General features: G+C 34.1%; 3 protein-coding genes across 3 annotated transcripts; 2 read left to right on the top strand and 1 right to left on the bottom strand.

Moving 5' to 3' along the window:
- Positions 1-190: 190 nt before the first annotated feature.
- LOC102808578 (vacuolar protein sorting-associated protein 26C-like) lies at positions 191-10,485 on the top strand. Its single transcript, XM_085499692.1, has 7 exons — positions 191-323; positions 3,218-3,361; positions 5,585-5,734; positions 6,038-6,193; positions 7,272-7,449; positions 9,338-9,463; positions 10,159-10,485. Exons 1-7 carry the CDS (start codon positions 267-269, stop codon positions 10,239-10,241), a joined length of 894 nt encoding a protein of 297 aa, XP_085355818.1. The 5' UTR covers positions 191-266; the 3' UTR covers positions 10,242-10,485.
- Positions 10,486-14,254: 3,769 nt separating this feature from the next.
- Positions 14,255-20,731, bottom strand: LOC102806319 (small ribosomal subunit protein eS25-like). Its single transcript, XM_006814918.2, has 4 exons — positions 20,643-20,731; positions 15,503-15,586; positions 14,824-15,007; positions 14,255-14,376 (listed from the first exon to the last, which is right to left on the bottom strand). Exons 1-4 carry the CDS (start codon positions 20,643-20,645, stop codon positions 14,300-14,302), a joined length of 348 nt encoding a protein of 115 aa, XP_006814981.1. The 5' UTR covers positions 20,646-20,731; the 3' UTR covers positions 14,255-14,299.
- Positions 20,732-20,904: 173 nt separating this feature from the next.
- Positions 20,905-24,801, top strand: LOC144349673 (transcription termination factor 4, mitochondrial-like). Its single transcript, XM_085499691.1, has 2 exons — positions 20,905-20,991; positions 23,094-24,801. Exon 2 carries the CDS (start codon positions 23,106-23,108, stop codon positions 24,231-24,233), a length of 1,128 nt encoding a protein of 375 aa, XP_085355817.1. The 5' UTR covers positions 20,905-20,991; positions 23,094-23,105; the 3' UTR covers positions 24,234-24,801.
- Positions 24,802-27,695: the final 2,894 nt, after the last annotated feature.

Below are 27,695 nucleotides of genomic sequence, written 5' to 3'. Positions count from 1 at the left end.
CTCCGTATCTCGAACAATTGAGCATCTCTGTGGAGCATACGTCCACTGTGCTTACGTCTTCCCCGTGTAAGAGATTTCCCAAGCACACGGACGTACATGATAATATACTGTTTAATAACTTGCAATATCTGCCGCAGAAGATAAAAATGTTCAAACAAACAAACTAAAACAGCAAAGAAAATAACAAACACAAATTAAAAACACAACAAAAACACGTGATGCGTGAGAATAACTAGCCACCTAGGGAGTATGCAGATGTAGTCAAAATGGCGACGGTGCTTGATATTCGGTTGAAGAAAGTAAATAAAATATACCATGAAGGGGTAAGTTGATATTTTATCCTTTGTGTGTACCATATTAGTTACCGTCGTTAATGCAATATTTGGAGAGTCTGTTGTTTTAGAACCCTGTTTTCGCTCTGTCGATATCCAGCCCGACTCTTATACTTAGCTATTTTAGATTAGTGTACGATTTACATGTCGACTTATTACTTATCATTTATATATATTGTAATGTTGTAATTTGTCAAAGAAATCTTTCGTGGGGACACCTTTCTCCAGTACCTGTGATTGGAAAGAATGCTAACAAATCGATAGTCACTTCCGGGTGTCATTAAAGTGGGCGTAGTATAGTATAGTATAGTATATTTTATTTGACACTAAATAATATATTTTGTTACATTATCTGTGGTCAAAAGACATTAAATATATTAAAACACAAGTACACACACGAGACAAAAGAAAATACATAAATAACTAAAGTCTAAGTAAAATTACTTATAGTAAAATAAAATGCTGTCAATAAATTTGCTAGCACTATTGGCAATGAACCCATCTCTCGAACTTAAAATTTCTGTAAACATGTGTTCATAAAACCCGTGGGGGGGGGGCAGACGTCTCAGGAAGTGGTCTACAATTTTATCATTCATTACTGATATTATAAATAGAAAGCTCAAACTACTATTAAAAGATTCCTTTTACTGACACCATCATATTGTTTCAAACACCAAAACAGCAGTATTGACATCTAAGTTACTGACTGGTTCGTCCACAGGGAACCCAGGAACTATGATCAACTGTACGCACTCCCTATGAGCGGGGGGGGGGGGGGGGTGTCGGCTGGTATCTAGTGTAAGAAATAGACAAGGGATGAAGGCTCCAGCCAGCTCACATTTTTTAAACTCGAAAAAACAAACGAAAAGAATGAAAAATAAAATCTAAAACAAATATCAGGTTGAAGAATATTAATTGCTCCTTCAAATTTCGCCAAAGCCTTACCTACATTTTACCGATATCTGCAGAATAAATCAAGAAAACTACACAAATTGACCCCCTTTAGGAATTCCTAACGGTTTGCCTGAACGCACGGCACAGTAGGAGGCGCGGCCTATTCAGCATTTTGTCAACAACCGATCACAAGACTATAAGTCTATAACATGATAATTGATTGTACTTCCATTTTATGCTCCAACAATTGTCGAATAATTCAAACATACCAGTAGTTGGGATTTCAAGTATGCATTTGACCTTCAGTAAAAATCAGTTAAAAAATTTAACTGTGGTTTTCTGTCACCCATGAATCATCATCTTGAATACTCCCAGTCTAATTGTTTTGATGTGTTATATACCTTAGGTGGACCTCTATCATATTTGTTCATTTTGTGACAATATCATTAATTCTCTATTTTTAGTGAATATTTTTGGTAAAAAATTATATTTTTTATTCCTTCTTGAAAACCTCTGCTCTGATTGCTTTTAATACTTGGTATATTTATACCTTGGATGTATCTCTATTAGATTGGAACATGTCATGACAATATTTTGAATTCTCTAGGTATTTTTGTCATTTTTGGTGAAGATCTCATTTTTGAATTCTTCTTGAAAATTGCTATTCCATTATTTTCTTTTGTGACATTGGGGGAACACTCACAGACATGCCCTTCAACTGGAGTTGATGAATCTTGTAGTACTTGGGTACTATAAAATTTATTCTTACCAGTGATAAGATGAATGTACTTTTAGCTAGAAGTAATTTTCGCTGAAAAGACTTTTTGGGTGTTTTGTATGGAATTTATTTTCACTGAATCATTTCTTCAGCGAAAATAGTGAAAATTAATTCCAAGCAAAAATAAAGTATTTTACAGTATGTAATGAGACATTTATAATAAAAATTATAATAGAATGTAAACTAAGCCAAGGATATTTGTTTACCCACTATATTATTTATGTAACTATGCATGTCCTTATTATTGCAAGGCTCTACTGACCCTCAGGTCGCTTGTTTAACACTCACGCCAATGATCTGTGAATTAAACAAGACGTCATAATGATGTCAGCTGAGAGACTGTTTCTCATTTTCTCAGTTTTGACATACCATAATTAAAAAACGAATTAGATAACAAAATCAAGATGCAGGTTTCTTGAACGATTCTTGACAATTCATTGGACAGTTTTGACATACTGTAATTAGAAAACTAAAGCAGAGATAACAAAATCAAGATGTAGGTTTCTTGTACCTTTTTGAGGAAAACTGGTAAACAAAATGAAAAAAACTCCAGAGTGAATGTGGAGCCAGAAACCTTGGAAAAAATATAACCAAGTTTAGATTTCCTGTGATATTCCTTGTACAAACATTGGTACAGGACTACCAATATTCATCAATATCTTAGCTTTCAGTGATGTATAGGCCTTTATAGGGGAATGCTTAGTATTTTTTAGAGAATGTCTGAATGACAGATGAATTTTCATCTTGTTTTTTCCCCTCTTTCAACTTAAACAGATTTCATGACGTAATTTACATGTTTAAATATCCAAATGAATATGAATAAATAAACGCTGCTCGGACTGATAAATATGATATATAGAAAATAATATTTGGTAATCTTAGTCCTAAATAACTATTAAAAATAGCTAAAATAAATATGGATGTTTATTGAGATTTTTATCCAAGATTGGCCTCTTATTCTTAAAGGGGAACTTCCAGTTAAGCCTAATCTCACAACAATTTTACTTTCTGGATTAAAATTACAATGGATAACAAAAGATAGATTAACTTTGTAAATAACATAAACAATAGTGTCCCATGATTCTTTGGTGCAATCCCTGGGCTTGGAAGGTTCCCCTTTAAGTGGTAAATATTACTGGTCCATCATTTATTGTGTTGTACCCTGGAGATACACATGTTACAACACTACTGATTGTTTCACATTTATCAACAGGAGCTGATACAGGGAGTGATATTAATTCACAGTAAAACTGATTTCCAGCATCAGGGAATAACTCTGATAATGGAAGGTTCAGTAAATCTTCAACTGAGTGCTAAAAGTGTTGGTTTGTTTGAAGCTTTTTACAACTCTATCAAGGTATGCAGTTTATTCTCAGGTTTGGAGGTTACTTATTATTGTGAAAAATTTGAAAATAGAAAATTAATACATATGTGAAGCAGTTTTTACCTTGCCCGTACCATCAAAGATGGAAGGGAAAGGTATATTAAGGGAAAAATTTTGTCCGGCGTTGTCGTCGGCGTCGTCGTCGTTAATAATTGTTATTGTGTGCATAATAACTTTACTAATTCTATTCCAAACTTTATCAAACTTGGTCACCTTATTCATCAGTATAAAGTCTTCCCTGAGTTTGAACAACAGATGTCCTGTATGAAAATATCATGCAAAAATTGAGAAAATCTGATAAAATATTTTGACTGTTTCTACTTGACTGATCACTGGCGATACACATCAAAGGTCACTGATCTCAGTGGAAATATGCATTGTTGTATGTGTTCAATGAAGCAAATGATTTATCTTGTAATAATATCCTTGGTAATGTATCTCAGAATCCCATACTGGGTTTCAAAACCAACTCATGGAGAGATTGCACAGTCTGATACACATTTGCAAACCTACCAATAAAATCTTTACAGAAAACAAGATGTCAGAAAATCAATATAAGCACTCCTATGAACTGGGTGCCTAACTTTGATCAAGATCTGAAGCTAATAGAAAATCTGTTTAGTTCAAAGTTATCAAATCAAAAACAATACATAAAAAATACATTAAAAGCAAAACATTTCATCCACATTTTAAAAAGAAAATTATTCTAAAATATATGTATTCTGTTTTTGACAAACAGTTCATTCGACAAATGAAAACTCACAAGAATATGTTTCAGCTATTAGAACAGAATGATAGAATTTTTATAATACTAGTTTAAAAACGCACTTTAAAGATAGCAGTGTTTGAAGATGTAGATTCTCAGGAGGCAACAGTACTGTTGACTTCTCCCTCCACTGGACACCAACTATTTAAGTTGATTCGCATACAAAGCAGAGCTTGCAACATGATAGCTATTCATAAAGGGTGTTTTTTTTTACTTTTCATATAATACAGTAGTCACACAATGAGGCAGTTCATATTTGTCTCAGTGACTCATTAATTTTTGGCAGACACCTGTACAAAATACTTGGACTAAAACCAGCTAAATTTTTCTGTTATCTTGCACGTTTTATAAATCTATTCACATCTAAATGCAGCACTTTTTTTTTGCAATAAGACATTTGTTTTTATTCTAAAATATCTGAATTACTTTGAATAAAGCTGGAAATTATGTTCCTTAAAATAATTAAACAAATAAGGCACCAATGTTTTTGTAAGATATTTACATCTTTTAAGGACATTCGGTAGACTGATTCCCCACTGTTGGTTCAACCCCAAAACTTGTTTGTATTCAAAATTAATTATGACAATGCATATTTATATTGAAACAAACTATGATAAAGGGAATTATATTATATAACAAAGGGCAAGGTCACCAGAGTTTAACTATGTTTTAATATAAGTGTGTTGCTTATCATATGCTGGAAAAATTAATTTCATTGGTAGTATCAATAATGATCATGTTTATTGTAGTAGTATTGTTGTTTATAAGTAGTCAATGGCAAGCTTGCAAAAAAAAAGTTTGGATTTTGGGATGTCTCCAGGTCAAAAATAAAAATGAAGTCATAAAATATCCTTTCAGTTTGAATTGAATAATGAACATTATTATACATGTACATCTGTCACTGCAACGCCATGAGTTACAGCGTGCCGTAATTTTGCGGTATTTTACGGGGTATTTTCATCCTACCATATTAGTAAATGTGAATTTCAAATATGGAATGATTACGCACGTAGTCGTCCTCTAATAATAAAAACAAACATGACTGCCAACAAGGTTTGACCAGACTCCACACAAAGAAGTTTGCTGATTCTGTTCTAAACATTTTGGGTTTCGACAATCCCATGATGTATCCTAGGAAGGAAAAGATATAAAATAATAAGGTTATTACGACGATACCTCAAAGTATGCACTCAGACAGTACACCATCGCATCGACCTCCGCTGTGCATTGGTCAATACACCCGCTGTACTTTCTTTGTGCATACTTTGAGGTATCCTTGTAATAACCTCATAATATTACTGCAAATAATAAAAAATAAATAGAAGACAAAAATACAGTGGCTGATGTGATAATACAGTTGCTCATATGATAATATCATTGTGTACCACCCATCCTATGTTTGTAGTGAATTATGTTTTGATATTTTACAGCCTATCCAGTTACTGCATTATGCTGTAGAAGTATCAAAACCAGGTAGACTATCGGCCGGTAAAACCGAGATTCCATTTGAATTACCTTTGAAACCAAAAGGAAACAAAGTACTATACGAGACATATCATGGTGTCTTTGTCAATGTTCAGGTAAAAATATTCAACTTTAAATAATCGGTACCGTAAAATCTGTATTAAAAGCCGCATCTCTAACAGAAGTCACATCCATTCTTGTTGAACAATTGAGAACCAAAAATTCATCATTTCTCATATGTGTAGATGTTCTAATAGAAGCCACATTCCCTCTGTTGCATTGTACCATTTTAATAGAAGCCGCGGTTTCTAGTACAGATTTTACAGTAATTTATATCAGTTACTTTTACACTTGCCAATAGTCAGTCAGTACAGCCATTCTGTACAAGTCAGTCAGTAATTCAAGCATTTTTTTTACAGTATACCGTCAAAGTTGAAATGAAAAGATCAGTATTGAGTAAAGATTTGAATAAAAATTGTGAGTTTATTGTAGAATATAAAAATCAACAAGAGAAAGCAGTAATTAAACAAGTTCCTTTCACCATCACTCCAGACTCCTTACAGAATGTCAAAGAGGTAAGTTCACATCTTGTATGCATCAATACATTTTAATATACAGTGATATCCAAATTATAATTAAATATTTATTAGCTCCGCTGTCGACTTTGTCGAGCGGAGCTTATCATATGAGTGATTGTCCGCCGTCGTCGTCGTCGTCCGTGTCAATGTTTTACTTTTTCGACTTCTTCTTGAAAACTACAAGCCTGAATGCTTTGATACTTGGTGTATATGTACCTTGGGTAGACCTCTCTTAGGTTTGTTCATTTCATGTTGATATCTTCAATTCTCTAATTTTGGTGAATATTTTTGTAATTTTTTGTAAAAAGTGATATTTTCGACTTCTTGTTAAAAACCGCAAGTCCAATTGATTTGATACTACATATATAGGTACTACATGTGGACCTCTCTCAGATTTGTTCATTTCGTGATGATATCTTCAATTCTCTAATTTTGGTGAATATTTTTGTCATTTTTGGTAAAAAGTGATATTTTCGACTTCTTGTTAAAAACCGCAAGTCCAATTGCTTTGATATTACATATATAGGTACTACATGTGGACCTCTCTCAGATTTGTTCATTTTGTGATGATATTTTCAATTCTCTAATTTTGGTAAATATTTTTGTAATTTTTGGTAAAAAGTGATATTTTCGACTTCTTGTTAAAAACCAATAGTTCAATTGCTTTGATATTACATATATAGATACTACATGTAGACCTTTCTCAGATTTGTTCATTTTGTGATGATATCTTCAGTTCTCTAATTTTGGTGAATATTTTTGTCATTTTTGGTAAAAAGTGATATTTTCGACTTCTTGTTGAAAACTGTAAGTCCGATTGCTTTGATACTATTCATATTGTTCATTTTCTAATGATGTCTTCAGTTCTTTAATTGAAATGTGCATTGCTAACAGCGGAGCTATCTCAGCCGATAGGCTGCTTGTTTGGCTCCTTTTGAAAGAATCCATAACATAAATTTTGAAGGACAAGGCTGGTGTCAAAAGAATGAGTTTTGTTTATGCATGTATCACTCAATTTCATGTAAACTTGACAAGAAGAGACTAAGAATGATATGGTATTTTTGTTTCTACCTAGAGAGGTGGATTACCTAAGTTTTTAGTTCATGGGAAAATGGACACAGTACATTGCTGTATAACAAAGCCATTGACTGGTGAAATTGTGGTAGAAAGCTGTGCAGCACCAATCAAATCAATTGAACTACAGATGGTGAGAGTGGAAACATGTGGATGTGCTGAAGGCTATGCAAAAGATGGTATGTTATAGCGTACTCAGTTGTTTCCATCACATGTCAATCATGTTTCCTTCACATGGCTATTATGTTTCCTTCACATGGCTACTATGTTTCACCACATGGCTATTATGTTTCACCACATGGCTATTATGTTTCACCACATGGCTATCATGTGTTCGTCGCATGGCTATCATGTTTTCATTGCATGGCTATCATGTTTCACCACATGGCTATTATGTTTAACCACATGGCTATCATGTTTCCATCACATGGCTATCATGTTTCCATCACATGGCTATCATGTTTTCATCACATGGCTATCATGTTTCCATCACATGGCTATCATGTGTTCATCAGATGGTTCATCACAAGTCAATTATATGCAGATGGATATATACATATTTTAATAATTGCTATATATTGAATATATATATTGTTTTCTGTAGCTACTGAGATTCAAAATATTCAGGTTGCTGATGGGGATGTATGCAGGGGAATGACTATTCATCACATGTCTATTATGTTTCACCACATGACTATTATGTTTCACCACATGGCTATTATGTTTCACCACATGGCTATCATGTTTCCTTCACATAGCTATCATGTTTCCTTCACATGGCTATCATGTTTCCTTCACATGGCTATCATGTTTCCTTCACATGGCTATCATGTTTAACCACATGGCTATCATGTTTCACCACATGGCTATCATGTTTACATCACATGGCTATCACGTTTCCTTCACATGGCTATCATGTTTCACCACATGGCTATCATGTTTCCATCACATGGCTATCATGTTTCCTTCACATTGCTATCATGTTTCACCTTATGGCTATCATGTTTACATCACATGGCTATCATGTTTCCATCACATGGCTATCATGTTTCCATCACATGGCTATCATGTTTTCATCACATGGCTATCATGTTTCCCTCACATGGCTATCATGTTTACATCACATGGCTATCACGTTTCCTTCACATGGCTATCACGTTTCACCACATGGCTATCATGTTTCACCACATGGCTATCATGTTTCCATCACATGGCTATCATGTTTCCTTTACATTGCTATCATGTTTACATCACATGGCTATCATGTTTACATCACATGGCTATCATGTTTCCATCACATGGCTATTATGTTTCCATCACATGGCTATCATGTTTTCATCGCATGGCTATCATGTTTCCATCACTTGGCTATCATGTTTCCTTCACATGGCTATTATGTTTCACCACATGTCTATCATGTTTTCATCACATGGCTATCATGTTTTCATCACATATCTATCATGTTTCCTTCACATGGCTATTATGTTTCCTTCACATGGCTATCATGTTTCACCTTATGGCTATCATGTTTACATCACATGGCTATCATGTTTCCATCACATGGCTATCATGTTTCCATCACATGGCTATCATGTTTTCATCACATGGCTATCATGTTTACATCACATGGATATCATGATTCCTTCACATGGCTATCATGTTTTCATCACATGGCTATCATGTTTACATCACATGGCTATCATGTTTCCTTCACATGGCTATCATGTTTTCATCACATGGCTATCATGTTTCCATCACATGGCTATCATGTTTCCATCACATGGCTATCATGTTTCCATCACATGGCTATCATGTTTCCACTACATGGCTATCATGTTTCCCTCACATGGCTATTATGTTTCCCTCACATGGCTATTATGTTTCCATCACATGGCTATCATGTTTCCTTCACATGGATATCATGTTTTCATCACATGGCTATCATGTTTCCATCACATGGCTATCATGTGTTCATCAGATGGTTCATCACAAGACAATTATATGCAGATGGATATATACATATTTTAATTATTGCTATATATTGAATATATATATTGTTTTCTGTAGCTACTGAGATTCAAAATATTCAGATTGCTGATGGGGATGTATGCAGGGGAATGACTATTCCTATATTTATGATATTTCCAAGGTTGTTCACATGTCCTACCTTAGCCACCAGTAACTTTAAAGTTGGTAAGTTCACATATGTAACCAATCACTGTTAAGCTGGACCCCCTAAAAAACTTGGTTCACATATTTTTCAGGAAAAAATCCAGGGGTGACCATAATTTGTTTTTACAGATTCTCAATTTCGTAACAGTTTCATATTTTGATTTAAGATGGCCGAAACACTTTATTTCACCCTCTGGTCTAGTATATCATGGCAGTTGAGACTTTTAGCTGATTATCACTTGCAATAAATTTGCTCAGGTTTGGTCATTTTAGAACAATAGTAACAACTTATTATTATTTTTTCTTTTGAACCTTCAATTTACCCAAGCAAGTCAGTCAATAATTGACCTCAATTTGTTTTAAATAAACTGTCATCATTTATTATTGTTTTCAGTTTCCCTTCAACATTGTGGCAAATGTTGCTACATTCTGGCCTTGTTTTTAATGTAGTTAGTGATTTTAAAACAGTTACTCAAAACATGTCACTGACGCTGACTGGGGTAACATCAAAATGTTATACCTACTGATTCTTTGTAATTAACAAATTTCTAGTTTTGTTATTTCTATTGTGCATCAGACACTGCATCATGTCAAATGTTATTTTTCCTTTAAATTACACTTTTTAATTGTGTTTTTCAATTTTTTGAGGACTTGTTTTCTGTTGATAGTAAATGCTGTTAAATGATAGTAACAATTGTTTTTTTTTAAATTCCTAGAGTTTGAAGTAAATATTGTGATTGTTCTCCAAGATGATCATCTCATCACAGAAAATTTTCCTATCAAGTTATTTAGAACATAGTGGTCCAGCAGATGACTATATTACTTATTGTTTCTATGGCAACTGTATGTGTGACTTACCATCAATTTAAACAGGACAGATTAATAACACTTACTGCCAGACTGCCAAAAATGTTGTCACACATCATTCTCGTCGTTTTTCACACTTTAAAGACATGTATTTTCCTTCTTCATAACCCCAAGATATTCTCATTTTAAGTGATAATAAAGATGAACATTGTAGTCATTCCACTATGCACAATAAATTGTATGGACTGATATGGTGTCAATATAATCACACTTTTTCCAACCAAAACATTTGGTTTTTGATCTGGTCTGTTATTACCGCACATCTGATAGCATGAATTGGTGTAAAACATTTTTAAAAAAGATACTCGTATTTTAGAATACAATGAATGCATGAAATTAAACCAATTTACAATCCATGACAAACAAGTCATTGTCAATGACACGTCCCCGTTCCGTTCATATTTGAGTGACATATACATTCAAAGCAGATCATGACCGAAATGCACCTGCATATGTACAACACATTGTACTAAATCTGAACAAAATCCATCCATGCATGACTGAGATCTGGTTCCGGAATTGTGAAAATACGTGATTTTAATGCATTTTCGGTCTTAAAATGGCCATCATTCAGCTATTGTTAAGCGGATCATGAAACAAATGCACATATCTATTTGTGACATGATGCACCATGTGTGTGTGAAGTTTGAACTTGATCAATCCAGACATGTCTTGGATACGGATCCAGAACTGAATTCTTTAAGAAAATGGCCGCCAGTCGGCCATTTCGAACTTGATCCGGGGAAAAAAAATGACGTGCATCAAGGTCCTATTATGTTTAATGTAAGTACCAAATTTGAATGAAATCCGTCCATGCATGACTGAGATCCGGGTTCGGAATGGTGAAAATGTGCGATTTCAATGCATTTTCGGCCTTAAAGCGGCCGCCATTTGGCTATCGTTAATGGGATCATGAAACAAATGCACATACATATTTGTGACATGATGTACCTTGTGTGTGTGAAGTTTGAACTTGATCAATCCAGACATGTCTCTGATACGGATCCAGAACTGAATTCTTTAAAACAAAATGGCCGCCAGTCGGCCATTTCGAACTTGATCTGAAAAAAAAAATGACGTGCATCAAGGTCCTATTATGTTTAATGTATGTACCAAATTTGAATGAAATCCGTCCATGCATAACTGAGATCTGGGTCCGGAATGGTGAAAATGTGCGATTTCAATGCATTTTCGGCCTTAAAGCGACCGCCATTTGGCTATCGTTAATGGGATCATGAAACAAATGCACATACATATTTGTGACATGATGTACCTTGTGTGTGTGAAGTTTGAACTTGATCAATCCAGACATGTCTCGGATACGGATCCAGAACTGAATTCTTTAAAACAAAATGGCCGCCAGTCAGCCATTTCGAACTTGATCCGAAAAAAAAAATGACGTGCATCAAGATACTATTATGTTTAATGTATGTACCAAATTTGAACGAAATCCGTCCATGCATAACTGAGATCCGGGTCCGGAATGGTGAAAATGTGCGATTTTGATGCATTTTCGGCCTTAAAATGGCCGCTATTCGGCTATCGTTAATCGGATCATGAAAAAAATGCATGTGCATATGTCCCATATAATGTGTGATGTATGAGTGAAGTTTGAACATAATCGGTCCATGCATGTTCGAGATACAGGTGATCACGGACGGACGGACGAATGCACACAGGGCAAAACACAAGTCCCTGTTTTCGGACTCCGTCCGAACGGGGACTAAAAAACCAACTTGTTATTGTATCCTTAGTATGTTGACCTAAAACTACAATAAAAGAAACAGTATTTTGCTATTTTTTTTAGTTAAATGTATGAATTACCCTGTTAACCCTCGAGAAAGAATCTGTAAGGACAGACATACTATTAATATTAACCCAGAGACAGTAACTGGCATTTATTCCCACACGTAAATCTTTTGAGCAACAAGCAATTGGAGTTAATGCAAAGCTACTAACAAGATTGTGTTTGATTGGCAGCTTGGTTGTTAAGATTGTTTTGATGTATTAAATTTAGCCCTGTGTATATGCTTTGATTTAACTGGGCAATTGACAATTTTCGTCAATAAAATAAAACAACCTATAGATTTGCACACCTGGGCAGCAAAGAAACAGATTATGAATCCAAGGAATCAATGGTTGTAACTTCAATTTGAAATGTAGTGTTGCCAATGAAATTCACTCTAAACTGTGATTGCAGAACAGTACAGTCAACAAATTATTTAAGCAAAATGTATAGTCATTATTACTGAATAAATACTTGATTTTATTTGTAGAATCTATAAATCAATCTCTGGTCACATTAGAATCTCCCTGACTTACGAGATTACTAACCACTGTGAAGTCAACTTTCTGTATGGTGTGAATAAAATGTCTCTCAGTGGTAGTACACAACTGCAACTTTTACACAGAGCAACTTTTTCTATACTCGCTTGAGTTCACATTGATAGCAACATTGTCTAATTTATACAAATTCAGTCATTTTCTTTGGCTGACCAAATTACATTTTAAATCATTTTGTACTTAAACAAGTCAATGACACGGCCCCAATTGTATTCGGCTGAAATTAATATTTAAGAACACACAATTACGTTTTGTAGTTCTTAAAACAAACTTTTTTGGTACAAATAGTGTCAAAAAGGCACATCTCATTGAAATTCGCTTGTGTGTGCCTAAATTTACTATTTTGTTTTCGAGTTGATGCAAGTGCTTTTACTGGATTGATACACGCATGTTGTGCATTAAAACAGCGGTGTTAAATAAACCTCCAGAGTCTGTCTGTTCAAACTTAATAGACTTTCCTATTAAAATATTCTGTTCTCCCATTAACCATTGGCAACTTCTTGAAAAGTGCCAGCTTAATTTGATACAAAGTATCAAAGCAATTTCTTTAAACAGCATCGGGGTCGACTACACGATCATTTCACAAACACTTTCATGTGAAACAGAGTTTCTATTTTTCCCCTTAATATAGCTATATATGCCAAATGGTGTCAATTTGGTGCTAAAAAAATGCATCAAAATGAAGCTTTTTTTTGCCATTCTGCAACAGGATCATATGAAAAGTTTTTACACACAAGTTACTGTAAGATACTTTATTTTAGCTAGAATTTATTTTCGGTGAAATATATTTTAGTTGTTTTGTATAAAGTTTATTCTCACTGAATGTAAAATACAAGAAAAATATTTTCACTGGTTCACCGAGTCAGCACAAATAAAGTACTTTACAGCACAAGTTAGATTCAAAATGGTTGACTGGTTAAAGTTTTCTTACCATTACACGACAGACTTGCCTACAAGTCTGAAAATTGGTAGAATACAAAGGGGTGGGAGATGGCCCAAGTTGCTACCAGTCATTTCAAACAAGCCATGCATGGCAGTTCAAAAATAAGATAACACATGTACAAGATCTGCTTCAAACATTTCAAAATACATTGTAATGCATTATAAAAACTACAAGTTTGAAGAAAATCTTGTGCCACATACCCAAGATCTGGTTCAGAACTGGTTAGCGTTTTATGAAAATAGTCTGTTATAATTGATCTGAAGACACATTAATTGCACATGTAAACATTTTGAAGTGAATTGTTCAAATTGTGCCAAAGCCCTCTGGAATAGAATGTCAAAAACTACTAATAGTCTATCCCGCAACAAAGCTTGAAATACAACTTCCAACACATACCCAAGATCTGGTTTCCAGACATAAAAATAACCCACAAGTTCCAGTATGGTACTTTTAACAGGGACTATTAAAATCATATCAGTCCCCCAACACAATTGATGTCTCCATGTCAGTTTCAACAAAGACATTTCTCCCACTTCATTTTGCTTCGTAATGGTAACTACATTCCTCAGTGCTCTAGGTTTTTTTTCTCCGTTTAAACGCAGTACCACCTCTCTCAATCTTTTTCACCACACCACAAAACACTAGATAAAACACCAATATTAAATACACAAAGATTTATTCATTGTAGTGCATCATACATAAATCTATGTTTCAGCTTCTTTTGTTGGGTTTCTTGTGTAGATGACTTGGGAATGGTGCTTTACGACTTCAATGATCAATCCTGGAATACAACAGATGTTGTTAATGTAGTATTTATAGCAAAAGGACATTTTGGAACAAATAGACCATGGCTACAGGGTCTTGATAAATTTTTTTTAAACAAGCAGAATTGAAGATATTACAAAATGAACAATGTGTAATATCAAAGCAAACAGACTTGCGGTTTTTAACAAGAAGTCGAAAATATCAGTTTTTACCAAAAATGGCAAAAATATTCATCAAAATTAGAGAATTAAAGATATAACGAAATGAACAAATCTGAGAGAGGTCTGTCCAAGGTACATATACACGAAGTATCAAAGCAATAACAATTGTAGTTTTCAAGAAGTCGAATAAGTACAAAGTTGTCATGGACGATGACCGACAATCACTCTTATGATAAGCTCTGTTCGAACACAAAATTATGCAGATTTAATGTTATGAAAAAAAAGTTGACCACAATATTCACCTTTTGATAGCAGTTCTTTAAGGGCAGCTCTTGCAAGAGATCCTCTGATTTTCAATCTTTCAGACACAACCGATGGTGTTATAAGTTTATAACTAGGAACTTCTTTATAAAATTTATCATATGTAGCTTTATCAAACAATACTAAGTTGTTCAACTTGTCACGAACTTTTCCCTTTGACCACTTCTGCAAATTGAAAACATCTATTCTCAATTATGTCATACAAATACAGTTTAGACATGAAAGGTCTGAACATCAGAACCAAGTATTATTTTTCTAAATGCTACATAATGAAAGTGTTGCATAGTAATTGTCTTGTTATCCTTTATACCAAATGCATGCATTTAAATGCAGATACTGAGGAATACTTAGATAGCTACATGCCATTTTAGCAAATTTGGCTCCAAGCATGAAATAAGAGAAGCTAATTAGACAACTTAAATTAGCTGATAAAATATGCTAGCTAAAAAGACATTTCAAAACATTATGGTGGATTCTATTTGTCATTAATCATTCAACAAATTTTTTCTGTGTTTCATAGCAAATTCAATTCTATTTCATGAACAAGTCTGATAACAAAAATCCAATATACAACACTATAAACCACATTCAAATTCAAAGATGTTAATCAATAAAAATTGGCAAAGTCGATGTTTGGTGTCTTTGGAGAAATATACTTGCCTTCTTTTTAGCCTTGCCACCCTGTGACTTTGGCTTGTCGGTCTTTTTGGGAGGAACTTTCCCTTTTTGTTGTTGCTTAGGCGGCTGTAGAAAAAATAAAGACAAGTATGTACATTTAGTATGTATTGTTCAACAAAATAATTTGTAGTGCAGCTTGTTACTCTCTACAAGAATGTAATCTATGAATCTATTTTCGGTATATCGATTGCATTGGCGTTCAACGTACAGTGTTCTGGTTTGTGACGTCATATGGTTATTTACCAATCAGAATATTTGTCTCAAGGTTGATCAATTGTTTCAAACATTGGTGGGTTCAAAGTGGATGCGTAGGACTTCTCACTCAATACACCAAGTGATGTAGTTTCGTAAACAGTCGTCAAACTGGCTCATCATTCAGCCGAATGTACTTTTAACTTTGGTGTAAGATTTCAATGCACCAGGTCATACCATTATTATTGGGGCCATCGACTACTCAGAGGATTTACCGTAAAAACTAGATTAATTCATTTTTTCAAGTGCGCGAATTAATAGCGTAAAAATGGAAATTATTGGTTTTTGGTGCGCGAATTAAAAGAGTACTTTTAGATCGATTCAAAATGGAGCTGTTTTCATAAATGTATAAGTGATTTGTTTAGTTTTCCAATGAACACGATTACAGGACGTTGTTTTAGTGCCTCCGAGACTCGTGGCTAGCGACATTCATGGCGTATAATCGGACAGAGAACACGCACTGCATTAAGGACCACGCACCATGTTACACTTGAAATGGAACAGTAAAATGGCAAAGGTCACTCTGTACACAAACAAACAATGAACACGTGGCTACAAAGTATTATTAGTTGTTCGACAGGTAGCGGCAGTGAAGTCTGATGTACCGGATTCTGTCTTAAATTCGACAGTTTTTTAAGGTGTTATTTTAATCTTTTTTGATGCCTATAAGTTTCGCCGCAATCATTGACGCCTATTCAAAAGCATTGATGAAAGTATTGATGTTTATTGCGACTAGCGTGAATGGGTAAGCTTCGTTTCGACAATGAGCTGCTACCGCTGTAAACAATGTTAAATTATTCTTCAAATGCTCAGTTTATCTTTTGAAAACAAGTAATTTTCCGATCTAAATCCAAAGATCGTACTACAATCCCGGCAAATCTCTTCCGTGTTGCTTTCAATAACATTAACATATTTAAATGAGCTATGGTAATTTGAACACGTTTGCATCATCCATCGTTTTCACTGGTTAATTATCGATTTGACCTGTCAAGTAAAGAAACATTGTCTCAGGTCAAAACATGGTAGATATTCATTTCTACAGCACCGGGTGTTGAAAATGCAATCGGAACCATTCGCTTACGATGAAACTAAGTTGAAATTTATTTGCATTTCATAAGAATTCAACAAATTTATTTTTTGCACGTTATTATAATAATAACTAGGTAATAATCAACAATTGTGAAACTCAGCATGACCGGATTGCGCCACGACGACCATTTGCTACTAACCGACTTGAATCCAAGTTGGGTTACTTTTTATTTGAAACTTCTTTTAGAATATACTTTCGTCACTAATAAAATGAAACCAAAATATTGTATTTGGCGCACAAGGTTCGTTAATGTGATTTTTTTTTGGAGAAAGATGCGCAGTCTTCTTTTTAATCAAGCAAGAAAATAATGTATAAAACTTTAGATTATCTTCTGCAATAGTTTCTTTTGTTTTGGGTGGTCCAACTGCCGGTGTTGAAAACAGGCGTAGGTGAATTTTTCAATGAAAATATAAGCCCCCATTTTTTTAAAAATTTGAACCCCAAATACACCAGCCGTGAAACCGTCCAGGGCGATTTTTCGGATGGGCGAATTTACGGCAGAATTCGGTGCTGCCCAAGAAATAAAAACTGCGCAAGTTAACGGCTACTTTGTAGCCATGTGTTCATTGTTTACATTTCTCCCCCGTCAAGCACTTTCTAAAATAGCGGACACATGGTCGATGCAACGCTGTGGACCAGCCACCAAAAGCCGTGTACTAAGCTTTCCATCACGGAAAATTCGTAATCGATGTGCTAACCGATGGATATTCATTGACTAAGTAATAAATTGCCCAACATCTGTAGTGTCATGGGGGGGGGGGGGGGGGGAGAAATGATTGTTTTCAGATCAAATCTTGATTGAACATAAACTGCTTGCTAACTGAAATCGTCTGCGATTGCGGCTACACCAAGTACTGATAACTTAAAAACTCAAACAAAATGTATATTTTTAATGTCTTCATGCAATATATTCTGAGTTATCCACTTTAATTCTGGCCCGCGAATTAATAGGATACAATTTTAAACATGTTTTGGAATTCCGCGAATAAAAGTATACATTTAAAATTAGCGTTCGAAAATAAAATGGGTGCGCAAATTAAGAGAGACCGCGAATTAATCGAGTTATTACGGTAGCAGTCGTTTTTATAAGCAAAAAAGTGTAAAATAATGTTTTTTTGTTATACAGTGTTAATTATAATGCTGCAGTACGTAGTGAACGAAATAAATGCATCTGCCGACAGACTTTCCCCAAGTAAACAAGTCATTGTCAATGACACGTCCCCGTTCCGTTCATATTTGAGTGACATATACATTCAAAGCAGATCATGACCGAAATGCACCTGCATATGTACAACACATTGTGCTAAATCTGAACAAAATCCATCCATGCACGACTGAGATCCGGTTCTGGAATTGTGAAAATACGTGATTTTGATGCATTTTCGGCCTTAAAATGGCCATCATTCCGCTATTGTTAAGCAGATCATGAAACAAATGCACATACATATTTGTGACATGATGTACCTTGTGTGTGTGAAGTTTGAACTTGATCAATCCAGACATGTCTCGGATACGGATCCAGAACTGAATTCTTTAAAACAAAATGGCCGCCAGTCGGCTATTTCGAACTTGATCCGAAAAAAAAAATGACGTGCATCAAGGTCCTATTAGGTTTAATGTATGTACCAAATTTGAATGAAATCCGTCCATGCATAACTGAGATCTGGGTCTGGAATGGTGAAAATGTGCGATTTCAATGCATTTTCGGCCTTAAAGCGGCCCCCATTTGGCTATCGTTAATGAGATCATGAAACAAATGCACATACATATTTGTGACATGATGTACCTTGTGTGTGTGAAGTTTGAACTTGATCAATCCAGACATGTCTCAGATACGGATCCTGAACTGAATTCTTTAAAACAAAATGGCCGCCAGTCGGCCATTTCGAACCCAATCCAAAAAAAAAAATGACGTGCATCAAGGTCCTATTATGTTTAATGTATGTACCAAATTTGAACAAAATCCGTCCATGCATAACTGAGATCCGGGTCCGGAATGGTGAAAATGTGCGATTTTGATGCATTTTTGGCCTTAAAATGGCCGCTATTCGGCTATCGTTAATCGGATCATGAAAAAAATGCATGTGCATATGTCCCATATAATGTGTGATGTACGAGTGAAGTTTGAACTTAATCGGTCCATGCATGTTCGAGATACAGGTGATCACAGACGCACGGACGGACGGACGCACACAGGGCAAAACATAAGTCCCCGTTTTCGGACTGCGTCCGAACAGGGACTAAAAAGGTATGTTCCACTTTGCATAGTACACTCCCAGACATTTAAAATGTTCTTAGTTCGTCAGGGAGGCACCTTTCAGTATCTGAATCTGTATTCTCCTGTATTCCACTCCAGGAAGTTCTAAGCAACAGAGATACAAGTCACTCATGTCAAATTCAGAAATTGATATTTCTTAGTGACCACACGATAGATTACTGGAGACTGGTACATCTTAGTGGTACATGTACTAGTATTTGTGGATTGTATAAACTATTTCTGATTTGGAAGTTGGGTGGGGAAGCGGCAAACCATTTATCAACGCATTGCGTTAACAGAGCAAGAAAAATGCGTGTTAAATTGATTTGTAAATCACGTTTTCTCGTTTGTATTCGAACATCTGCCCTTAGGATCCTTTGATATAATAATAATCGCCACATTGAAATCTTACACTAAAGTTAAAAGTACATTGAGCTGAATGGTTAGCCAGTTTGACGATAGCCCTGCGTACAGTGCTGTGTGTACGAGGACGCGTTCGGTTGATAGATGTCCCCACCACAGCCCTGCGAACTTCCATAGACAAAGTACGGGACTTTGAAAAATATAACCTTTTTAATGAAATAACATGACCAGGTACCCAAAATGATGATCGATTACCAGATATATCCAGAACTCCCAGTTCGGAGTCCAATTGTGGATGAAATCAGCTACTTTGCCCTAAAAACAAACACATTCTCTCGCGTGAATGAAATAAAAAAATGGCGGCGTTTGGTGGATAATTCCTCCGGTAGCTACGCGTTTACAAATTGATCGTCTTTACTAGTTGTTATTTAAAAACATTTCAGTTTCAGATAATTTTTTAATGGTTGTTACTGATAACTATCGTCATTTCAAAAGATTTCGGCTGGGAAACTATTTTTAATTTGCGCACCAATTACGATGCGCTCCCGGACATTGTCTATGGAGGTACGCAGGGCTGTGGTGGGGACATCTGTCAACCAAACGCGTCCCCGTACACACAGCACTGTATGCAGGGCTAGTTTGACGACTGTTTTGCACTGTAGGTTTACAATACATTATGGCGCAGGGCACGTTCTATCACCCATGCATTTCCTGACTGTAGAACAAACTATTGTGCTAACCTATGTAAACAGAAGAGTTCCTATAACCCTAAATCTTTCATAGGTTCCCAACTGGTAGCAATGTAGGGTTAGGGACCATTGGCTGGTGTATTGTACATGTAAATAGATACACAAATCAAAACTAGTCGTTTTAAAGACTTCTAAATTAATTAATGATAGAAGACAATACAAGTTTAGTCAAGTCAATTAAAATGTACACAGAATATAGCTATAATGTAGACTAGCATGCAACTACAAAATCATTGATGGTAAATCGTCATGAAACGGCGAACAGGATAATTCCAGCTCGAATTATGTAACTATTACAACCAAATTAACACGCCTAACTTATCAACAAATCATGTTCTATTAAAAAAATTCTCAATTTATAGTGAATAACGTGAAAATACGGAAACATATATTGATGCCCAGAATACCAACCATGTTGACTCTCGTTCAGCAAGAAAAGAAGGAACCATGCACTGCAACCAATGAAACCCGTTTAATTCAGGCTCGTTCGCAAGTAGTATATCTAATTGTTATTTATTTAGATATTTTTAAATGTTACATGTACTTTCAAAATTTTTACTGGATAAATAATGTTATAAAACTTATTTATTTTATATAATGAATGAAACATTTTTAACTCAACAACAAAACCAACTAACTGTAAGTTTACTTTCTTGAAAGAGCAGTTGGTTGTGGTGATCTCTTCCGGGTTAAAGTTTATATTGTGGTGTGACATGTGGGTGATGTTACACTTGTCAACTGCTGTTTCCCCACCCATCGAGTAAGTATTAACGTTAGACATTCGTTCGTTCACTGAAAAATATCGCAGATATGTAGATACTATTATATACTGAATTGAACCTACCAACGACTGGATCAGTGATTAAATCGACCCTGTGCTTGCATGACAACTGACTATTTAAATAAAGTACATGTACAACGTAATTAGAATTTTTCTTTTTGAAAACTGTTTAAATTAACAAAATCATTTGTTAAGTATACCATGGAACTATAGTTTATAGTTCCATGAGTATACTATCGACACCACAAACCTATTCACTTGATTTTTATAAATATTTATTAATTTCAATATCAATTGAATCTAACCAGCCAATCAACGAGCGAGATGTGCTATGATACAGTGGATATATTGCATTGTGTGATAAAATAAAATGCAAGGTTGATTTGTTTAATCATTTTCCAATTTACTGAACACATGATAAATTCTTCTCATATTCGACATGTTTGACTTGCAAGCTGCAATGTTTTCACATTACACACTGTTCAGGTAGACATACAGTCAAATTCTTGGCTAATATGGCTTCCAAGTGAAGACAAATTCTACAGACAGTTCATGGTGGACATTCCCGCTTACCGGTATTCATCAATAATTAATAATTCTTGTGACTTCTTGTCACACTGTCTCCCCATGGAATTGGCATTCATTGTGAAACTAAAATCACTAGTTGCCTATTAAGGTAGCGAGACTATTATTTGTGTTCAAAATTACGATTTCCACATTTATTTATTAATTGATGAAATGCACTATAAACTTTCATCTGACAAAGTCAACGTAACCTAGAATGCCATGTAAGTTGGTTAAAATGTAGATTTTCTGAAGGGAAGCAAGGCAGCTTCAGTAGTGTTTTCTAAAATCAACAACACAGGTTTAATTTGTGTGCCTATAAGTTTCAAAGATTAACTCAAGACAAAACAATGTTAGGATGTGTTATTAGTAGCTATCTGACAAACAATGAGTGTTTCCAAACATTTGAGTGGTTTGTCTCCGCCCCTGTTTATTTCACAGATTGGTCATTTGCATATGAATGTGTCAGACACAAGGTCACACAGCCACTGAAAAAAATCATTGATTTTAGTGTTTTCATTTGCCGATTTTATCGAACTATAGCTATCCCATTCCTTTATTTTTTTGGTTTCCAATAGCCTTACACATTTGGATGCCCCTACACATGTTAAAACAGACCTTGATCGGAAAACAAATCGCTTGTGCAGATAAACAAGCTTGAAAATCTTTGCTGTGACTTCATCAACGTTTTCTAGGAGTTTATGTTTTTCAAAATACAAGGTCTTTAACAAAAAATAACGAATATTTATTGTCGTCGGATTAACACCAAATTTTCACAGCTTTAAGGTAACAATGAGAGGAACTTGAATGTGTCCAGACAAACTATTTCATGGATTATTTACCAATGTGTTGTGGTTTGAGTTGGGGGCAATGCGACTAAAACAGAAATTAAAATTCAGGACACTACTTTTCAAAACGCGTTGCTTGAATAAAACTGCCCAGACACATTCAATTTACCAGACTATTGAACAACTAGGAAAAGTGAAAACAAAACTTTTTATCACCAGCATAAATGCGTAATTATTTTTTTTACAAAAAAAGTAATTTTTCACTTTTCATTAAGTAATGCACCGTAGAATGCAGATACGGGCATGACAAACACACCTTTGAAAAGCTTGAAGTCTGGCGATTCTAAAAATATATACTTCCTTGGGTCTATTTGTAGTCGTTTGGTCCCAATTAGAAGATGAAAACAAGTATGCAAATAATAGTCCCGCTACCTTAAGGTATAATAATTTAAATATGTATAATTCTAAAACTCTAATAAAGGCAAACACTTTTAGAATCATGTATTCCCATCACTGTATTGACTATATGATGCTATGGCAAAAAGGTAACTGTAAAAAAATTGTAAAATATTTAAATTGTTCTAACTTTGCAGGCACCATCCAGCTGTTAAGTGTGTTTTGATGCACATTCTTTAATGATTTTATAATGGGAACATACCAGTCTGTATAATATAATAGGTCATCTATTCACGGAGTATGTTACTTTAATTTAATATTTTTTTATTTCAGAATTTCAAAATAATGTCACGATTGTTGTCACATCTCCAACGCTACGCTAGACATGCCAATAGCGTGCAATACCAAAGAACTTTTAATATAAGAGTAAAGAAGTGGAAACCAACAATCCAAGCTGCTCAGGCTTACATAACAGTGACATCATCACAGTATTTTAAGAGAAATCCATCAGTAATAATTACTGCATACAACTGGAAATTATGCAGAGAAAGAATGTCAGTAGGAGGTTATTTTTCAACATCATCATCACTCTTGTACTCCTCAAAATCTGTGGAAGATGTAATGAAATGCATTGAAACTGAAATTTCAGAAATAAAAGGGAAAATGATTGAGACATTAAGACTATGGATTGTAAGGCTGCTGGATATGGGGCTTGATAAACACCAGATATCAGCAGTTATATGCAAATCACCAGACATGTTAAAAACTTCACATCAGAAGATAAATGATTGTACTATGTTTTTGTTTAACCTGGTTTTCAAACCTCATGAAGTTTATAGAATTCTCACCCTGGCACCTGATATTGTTAATACAGAAATCAGCCAACTGGATAATAATATTAAACTTCTTAGAAAATTGGGAATTCAAGATGGTACATTACAGAAAACGATTGCTTCATGTCCTACAATATTGATAGTAAAAACTAAACAATTTAAATTAATTTTAAAAACTTTAAAAGAAAGATGTCAATTTTCTAAAGAACAGGTTTGTAAAATTATACAGACATGTCCAACAGTAGTGCACGAAGATGCATACAAAATGGAGGTTAAATTTCAATATGTGTATTTCACGATGGGAATACAAGACCCTAAAAGTCAAGTGATTGCCAGAGTTTTCAAGCATAATTTGTTTCATATAAGGAAGCGACATGAATTTCTTGAAAGGATGGGACTTTATGAAAGACCCGACAAGAAGGGAATGACACAGATTGAAAATCCATCTTTGAAACAAATTATCGACACAACAAATGAAAGGTTTGCTGTCAAGATAGCAAAGTCTAGTGTAGAGGACTTTCAAGCCTTCTCCAATGTTTTTGTTAATGAGGTTTATCATGCAGATAGAAATAGTGATTATGATAGTGATGATTATGATAGTGATATATATAATAATGTATATGATAATACAAATATCTAATTAATATTCTGTTGAAATCATAGTAATTTTTCATCAATTTTGTAGTTGATAAAAAAATGTGATTAACTTTTCACTCTGCATCACAGTCTCATAGTGAGAGTTTGCTACATAGAGGGGGGGCAAGGGTTATTTTCGTTCAACGTAATTGCAATATTTTTTTGTTCGTACTACGTAAATTGAAAAAATAAATTCCGTAATTCTGTAATCACAGGCTAGACATACAATGTAATCGATCAAATATTTTTTTCGTACACTGTAAAAATGTGTCATTTTTCTCGGTACGTACAAGAATTTACATCCAAATAAAAAAATCGTAAAGAATAATCCAGGGAAATTACATAAAAAAAAGCCCTTTTTATTTCCCGTAAAACCGTACCAGCTACCCCCCTTGCCTCCCCTCTACATACTAATGGTTACTACTGTGATTAATAAAACATGTTTTAAAAAACACTTTTACAGCAAGTATAAAACAATTAAACAATGTAGATGTAATACAGCGATACTTTTTGTGTATTTGTGTTCATAATTAACTAAAGAAATAAATAATTGATGATATGAAATTTGAAAAGATGTGAAACTAATGATTTGAATCTGGAATGATGTGAATCTGAAGGGATGTGTCTTTGCGGTTACCGGTAGTACATTTGTGTGTGTATCTGTTCCACTGATATCTCAAAAAACAATTATCAGATATTAATGAAACTTGGTACATAGATGCTCTGGGATAAAGCTCAGAGCTTATTAGTTCTTGCTTGAAATCTGTGCATATTAATTACCTAATTTACATACTAATAAACTAGGGTTAGGCATTTTCACTTATTCTGAAGAAACATTAAAAAGATTACAATAAAACTTGATACATAGATGCTCTGGGATAATGCGCATTTCTTATTAGTTTTTAGATGAAGTTCATGCATATTAATGACCTAGTTTGCACAATAATTAGCTACTTTTAATTGTTTTCATATGTTTCTCAAGTACCATTCAACAGATTTGAATGAAACATGGTACATAGATGCTCTGGATAATGCACAAACCCAATTAGTTTTTGTTTAAAATCTGTGTATATTATTAACCTAATTTGCATATAAATTGGCCAATATCTCAACCACTCATCAGATTCAATGAAACTTGGTACATACACATGTAGAAGCTTAGGGATAAGCCATATACATGTTTTAGAGTTAAATTTGGTCCTTACCAATTACCTAATTTGCATAAATTTATTTATGGGTGTTCCATAGATATCTCGAGTACCGCTGATCAAATCTTTTTGCCACTAGGTACATACTCGAAGGTGCTTATAGAAAATCCACAGTTGTGATTCAGGGTTGAAATACGTGCATATTAATTACTTGTTATGTAACTTCTTTCATGTGTGTTTATTACTATGCATAACTTTAATGTACAAAGTAATATTGCAGATAGGGACATGCAACCAGTGCTTTAATTTTGTTGTCACATGACCAAAATGATAATTATTATTTCATTAAATATTTATAATTGTTAAAACCATAGCTACTTGGAACCATCCTAATCATTTAAAGGACAGAGACAAGTATATGGTCAAAATAAGACATATTTCAATGATTTTTCATGCATGATCATTTGACCCATTGTTATGCCTGCATGTTTATTTCTGTAACTTTACATTTTTTGACTCTATGTAGATTTGTATTCAGCCACATTTTTTGAGATTATGCAGATAAGTAATTGTGTTTTTAGTGTATACAAAACAAACTGTGGCAGTTTTAGAGTTTTGGTTTGCGCACATTTTGACACTTGTTATTGTCAGGCATTTCTGAACTTAGAGCTTGGCCAGGTGTCAACAGTTTGGAATTTTTGCAGGTGAAAAGTTGTGTAAGCTGGTCAGTACCTACAACTCCTATTCTATGAGGGAGTTGGTTGAGATTGATATGCAGATGTAAATGTTAAAAACATTGTAAATGTTATACTAAATAAGTTTTTTGTGTTTATGCTAATGTACCTCCACTGACAATGAGGTGTTTTCATCATATTACCATAGTAAAGGTATGACTCATACGGCATGTATTTCATTTTATGTATTTATTTTACTTTTACTATTTTTTTTTTAATTATTATGTTTTTTTTAATGTTTTTTGTTATGTACTTGTGATTCGGTATATTTTTAACTATCACCACATACATTTCCTTGTTGGCTACAAAAAAAAAGCCAAAACTAGGATCTTATCTTAATCAGATTTGGTATGACTGTGCTGTTTCAAGTCACACTTATGGTCAGCATCCTCGGCATTCAGCCTTTTGTCATTTACATGTGTGATGGTTACACTAAAAAAAGTAAAGCTAAAAAAAAACAAGACTACATGGATTCTTCTGGGAAATAAAGTCCAATCAAAGATAAAATGTGGAGATATGACTTTACATCCTAGAAGGAGCACTTAATCTGACTTAAAATCCACTTTAGTTATACTGTGGAATACTTTATTTTCGCTGAAATTAATTTTCGCTGAAAAGGCTTTTTGGGCGTTTTTATGGAAATTATTTTCACAGATTTTTGATGAGTTCAATGTGAAATATAGAAAAAAAGTATTTAGCTGGATTTTATTTTCATGGAATTATTCCTTCAGCGAAAATATTTCTAAGGATGAAATAAATTCATTATTATTATTATTATATCATATATAGAATATTCTACATGTGTTTTAACTAAATTGAACAAATAGTTACCAAAGTGAAGGTCAGTATTCCATTTTGTTCCAAAGAGAAATTAAGCCAAGATTCATAATTGACTGAATATTGAAAATGAGAAATTTATTTACTTTAAAATATTGAATAAACATAGAAAGTGATTCACAGACAGGAAATTTACTCACACATTTGTAACATCCAGATTGAATTACTGTAATTTACTCTTATAAAGCAATGCACTGGATCAATTGGAGAGAGTTCAATTCATACAAAATGCTGCGACTCATTTTGTTACTCAATATAAAGCGATTTACTGCATTATGAAATTATATCAAATTCAAATTATGTGTTTTTTTTTGTTAAGATTAATCATGCTGAATGAGTTTTTAAAACCGCTTGCTACTCTGTATGTGCCTGAGAATGCAAAGTGAACGCACTGTGTCCAATCAGCATAAGAATGTTTCACCAATGCACTTTGGTATGCAAATACAAGTGTCTGCATCTATTTACATACTATATGTTCAATTTCTATTGATATTCCGATCAGGCAAACAGCAAATAATTTTATTAAAAACATGAACATTTTGTTTGTATTTCAAAATACTATACAATCAGAAAATTTTAACATGACTAAAATTTTCCTACATTGTATTGTGTGATGAAATGATTCTATGCAAATAACAATAGTCGAAAGTGATATGGCCCTGTGGGGAAATCATTTTAAATTTGCCTTCAAAAATGTGAAATGACACAAGTCATCTCTGAAACATGTACAGATATCTAGCCAAGACA

Source organism: Saccoglossus kowalevskii, chromosome 5 (assembly GCF_978046115.1).
Source record: "Saccoglossus kowalevskii chromosome 5, keSacKowa6.1, whole genome shotgun sequence".
Taxonomy (NCBI): domain Eukaryota; kingdom Metazoa; phylum Hemichordata; class Enteropneusta; family Harrimaniidae; genus Saccoglossus; species Saccoglossus kowalevskii.
Note: the sequence above shows the minus strand (reverse complement) of the source record. Positions and strands in the feature narration are given on the sequence as shown.

Bases quoted from the DNA above. Each gene is read 5' to 3' on its own strand.
- LOC144349673 (XM_085499691.1), top strand. From the start codon at position 23,106: ATGTCACGATTGTTGTCACATCTCCAACGCTACGCTAGACATGCCAAT.
- LOC102808578 (XM_085499692.1), top strand. From the start codon at position 267: ATGGCGACGGTGCTTGATATTCGGTTGAAGAAAGTAAATAAAATATAC. The intron at 6,194-7,271 runs GTAAGTTCACAT...GTTTCTACCTAG, and splicing joins CCTTACAGAATGTCAAAGAG to AGAGGTGGATTACCTAAGTT. The intron at 7,450-9,337 runs GTATGTTATAGC...TGTTTTCTGTAG, and splicing joins TGAAGGCTATGCAAAAGATG to CTACTGAGATTCAAAATATT.
- LOC102806319 (XM_006814918.2), bottom strand. The intron at 15,008-15,502 runs GCAAGTATATTT...TTCAATTTGCAG, and splicing joins GTGGCAAGGCTAAAAAGAAG to AAGTGGTCAAAGGGAAAAGT. The intron at 14,377-14,823 runs GTGAATATTGTG...GTTGTATTCCAG, and splicing joins TAAAGAACTGCTATCAAAAG to GATTGATCATTGAAGTCGTA.